At 29.4% G+C, this 4,542-nt stretch overlaps 1 protein-coding gene across 1 annotated transcript in view; it reads left to right on the top strand.

The window, feature by feature from the left end:
• The window catches only part of ACC (acetyl-CoA carboxylase), a gene marked incomplete in the record, with an annotated part of 121,178 nt that extends 119,349 nt beyond the window's left edge, over nucleotides 1-1,829 (top strand). Inside the window, 2 exon segments of the mRNA XM_067046313.1 lie at nucleotides 216-393; nucleotides 947-1,829. Coding sequence (XP_066902414.1) covers nucleotides 216-380 — 165 coding nt within the window.
• Nucleotides 1,830-4,542: the final 2,713 nt, after the last annotated feature.

Genomic DNA, 4,542 nt, shown 5'->3' with positions numbered 1-4,542 from the left:
ATCTTGGTTTTTTTGTTTTTGTATCACGAAGTTATTATAAACAATGAAACTTGGTTAGCTTGCTTTTTGGATAAACAAAACAAATTAACAATCTTAAAATGATACATAAAATAAAACATATTAAAACCATTTATACATCAAAATATAATATTTACTAAAAAAGAGCATATTACAATATATATTCTTAAGCACTTCGTATGTCTTTTTTAATGCAGGAATGTCCTGAAATGGGTACTGAAACTTTGACTGAGCTCTTCCAGGCTTTAGATCTTTCTAAGAGATCTGAAGTTCTTACAAATCTGTCGCATTTAGAGACAACTCTTCGTGGATTAAGCTCTGGAGATATGGTCAATATACTGCCTGAGTCATCTGACACATGAGTATTTTATTGAGGTAAGGAATTGGTTAATATTTTAATAATTAAACAGAATTTGGAGAATAGCAAAATATCGTCTTCCTTTATGTATTTTTTATTCAGGTAACAATCTGTTTTAGTCAATGGATCTTTATCAGTGGCAAAAGCTTGTCAAAAGCTATGCAATATAATGAATAAACTATTAGTTATACTAAAAATAAACCTTAAAAAATGCATAAACACCAACCATTTAATCTATAAACACACATTTATTTCAGAGATAAAACTAACAGTCTTCTTTCTGTTAGTTGTGTTTGTTTAGTTGCCAAAGGACTAAATATTGAATCTCATTATCAGATGGACTCTGTCCTCACCCTCTACTTCTCAGCTTTATTAGTCAGTGGTTGGAGTCTAGTAGTCCAAACCCATCTACTGTGTATATAAACATTGTTTAAGGGGAATCGATATCTTGGTTTTCTCCTTATTCTCAATCCTTTAATATCAAACTGAAGTTATTTTAGAACTTATCTGTTGGATTTATAATGTAGTATGTTTATAGATTTAATATGTGAAGCTTTTTTTTTGTTCCAGTTGTCATATTTTCTCCAAAACTCAACCATGAGGAATCCTGTGATTTAGTGAAATATTCCATTAGACTTAATGAGTAAATCTGGATTAAGTGCATATATAGACAGCATGTATTTATTCCGTTCTGGTGAAGTATCCACTTTGCTGCTGTCCTCTCATCACTGGTGAGGAGATAGACACCAGAGGCATAACCTTGCTGGAGTGAGGATACAAATTGTGAAAAATAGATATTCTCTTGATCTTGCATTTCCAGCTCCAGCCTAGTTCATTCTCCAATATCTGTTTTCTTCAGTCGCCTTTTAGCCCTGATCCTTAAAATCGAAGCTCGACTAAACAGTTAGTTAATTTAAACTTTGCATTGTTGTATATTTAATGGCCTAGAAATCACTTAGTTTTTTATTTACAAAAGCATTTGGGTACCAATCACATCAATCTGTGATTAATTTGAAGATAGACATTTTAGCTGTTTTTAAAAATAGTTTTATTTCTTTAGTCAGAGGAATCCAATTCCAATATATTTTCTCTTTTATTTAATATAAGTTTAAATGTTAATGATTGTTATGGTTTTATTGTATTTATTATTTAGATAGATCATTTTGTTAATAAATTATATTTTTTATTTTATTGATTTTTTTTTTCATTTTGAACATTATGAATGTTTGTTGTTATTTCATCATTTATATATTTATTTAAAACCAAAAAAGAAACAAAATGTAAAATTGAGAAGTTTTAGAGTTGATTCAACTAAGTTATTTTTATTGTAAACTTTTTTTACAAAAAAAAAATTAAAATATTTTTGTAACTGTATAAATAAAGGAGTGGTAATCCTTAAGTCAATCTAAAATATCTTGTTATGTTGCTGTTGAATAAAAGTTGTATTTATTTATTAATGTTTTTGTTTACCTCTTCCCCCTTCCTAGCCATTTCTGACATACAGGGATTTTCATCATACAGGTTACAACTCTATTCTCACCATAGGAGGAATGTCTAGTTTTTATTTTATGGAATTGCTGCAAAATAAATATCAACCTGCCCAGGGCAGAATGGACTGGCACCACTACTAAGGTGACATCTTAACACTCGGTTACAACAGCCTCTGTATTTATTTACCTGAGTTTTGTTGTTTAATTTAATTTTTGTATAATATTTCTGTATTGATTTTAAATAACGTTTGTCCTACAAAAACGGTTTTATGATGAGCGATATAGATCTAAACAAATTTTTTTTTTGTAGCTTCTTGATAATTGTAATGGGTTCTTCAATTTTTAACTACTAAAATTGTTTTATTATGTAATAAAATATTTTTGAAGTAAAAGTTGTGTTTTGTAATTTTTCCAGAAGTGATGTTTTCAACTTTTTTTTTTTTAAACAGACATAGCACTGCTTTATGACCACATCTATCAAATTATCCACTTTTCTTGTACTACTATATGGTGCCAGTTTTTGAGGTTTTCTTTGTACTATTTCTGTATTTACAAACATTCTTGTATGAATTTAGTGCAGAGAGATAGGTACATATTACAGCTTAATAATTTGGAGTAGAAATAAATTTTAAATGGTTGGATTAGTGGAAATAATTTTTGGAACAATCTTGCCACATCAAGTGATGTGAGTTTAGATGGCTACCATTTTTCTTCCTTTACAGTTGAGATTGATTCAATTTTGATACATTCTAACTCTTCTTACTTTGAAGTGAAAACAGTCAAGTTATTAAAATAAAATTTATTTTCAAAAACTAACAATTTTTTTAAAGTTCATATTTTTTTAATTTGATAACTATTGTTTGATGTATTATTTACTGCAATGTTATGTACAACTTGTCTCCTTTGAAAACCTACTTTAAATACTCTCTACAATGACTTTTATCTATAACATAAGGAGCTATTTATGTGCCATATGAAGGTAGGGATAGGAACTCCAAGAGGTAGATTTCCAGGAATTTAGAATAGGCCAGGTTCATAAGCTGTTTATTATTGGGTGCATGACACAGACAATGCTTACATTATTAATGGACTATTTCTCCTTTGATATATTGAGCTATAAAACAGGGAAAATTTCTGGTGATGCTCTAGAAAGAGTTGTAAAAAAAGAAAACAATGAAAAATTGAGCTTGTCCTTTTCCAGAATGTGGTAGTGGTATATTCTCTTCATTTCATTAGTCAGCACACCTGTGTGCGTGGTAAATTCCATATAGGCAATTTAAAATTTTGATATAAAAAATGTAGTTAAAATAACATCAATTATAGAATCTGATATCAATGTAAATTTACTTTTGAAATCGAGGATTTAATAATTGAACCTATATATAATACAAGTTGTATAGGAAAAATAATTTCTTCTTGGCTGAATCCACTATATTTTTAACTGAAATAAAGTTAATTAAATATTACATTCTGTATTTTTTTGCAATGAATAAAAATGTTATTGGGACCAACTCTTGAAATGTAATATTCTATGACATGTTCCAGGTAATAAAGATTCGAAAAATCTCAAATATTTATCGATATTCATAAATAAAATTAATAAAAGAAGCAGTGTTCTCCAAAAAACAACTCTGTTATTAAAATTTCCACATAGCAAAAAAAAAAAATGTTAAATGTAAAATGTTTTACCATGCTAAAAGTTATAAGTATTGGATTGTGAGGTACCCTATTTAAAGTCATGTTAAATACATAAGAGCTTTTAGGGGATTTTTTGAGGAACTTGTTTTTTAATCTTTCCTTTCAAAACTTCTTGTTATTGTTTTCTTCTAAGTTTGTATTAAAGTAATTTATTACAATGTGCCTAAATTGAGTGAAAAGTAGAAATTGTGTCAGAGTTTGGCTATTGAGTGTCTTGTTGATCTAACTTGTAAATATGAGGTTGTAGTGAAAAGAAGCATGAGGTTACAATTTAAACGGACGTAGTAATTTAAAAAATATATCTGAAGTACTAAAGTCTTTAAAGTTGTGTTTGATGTTTAAGTAATTGACAAAAAATTGAAAACTAAATTAAAAACAGTAAAAATATAAAGTTTTATGTTTGCTACTTTTAAGAAGTAGAAGCTAACTTCATTCGTCCAGAATGTCTTCTAGTTCGCTTCGTCTTCGTTGTTGGGTAGTGTATCTTCACTGTCGATCAAGTTTGGTTCCACAAACATTTTTTCTGGTGTATTGGTGGAGGACGCTTCTTTGCAGTTATGCTATATTGAAGAAATATTTATCCCATGCTTCTTGCGACCACAAAGATATTGGCACCCCAACCAGCTTTTTTGCAGGCAGTATTAGTAATCAGCTCCTACAGGGCTTGTTTGATTGTTGCTGGTAATGGGGTATGCTGATGCTTAGTAACCTTCCAATCCCATTGAACTGGGTCTACCTAATGACCATTCCACAAATTAATTTGTAGAAAACCCTAATTACGTGCAATGGAGCAGTTTCTTCAGTTGATGGAAGAACTGTTTAGGTAAAAGAATTCATTACCCGAGTTTAGTGAACACTTAAGCGCTTTTCATTATAAGGAAAAAATTGAAGAAACAACTCGACATACAGAGCATTAGATTTTTTTAGTGTGCTCATATCAGTTAGGAATCGGACCCTCCTTAATAGGAATATTGTTGC

This window comes from Halyomorpha halys, unplaced genomic scaffold (assembly GCF_000696795.3).
Source record: "Halyomorpha halys isolate HHAL.00 unplaced genomic scaffold, Hhal_1.1 Scaffold316.1, whole genome shotgun sequence".
NCBI classification, from domain to species: domain Eukaryota; kingdom Metazoa; phylum Arthropoda; class Insecta; order Hemiptera; family Pentatomidae; genus Halyomorpha; species Halyomorpha halys.
This window is presented reverse-complemented; position numbering and strand designations above follow the sequence as displayed.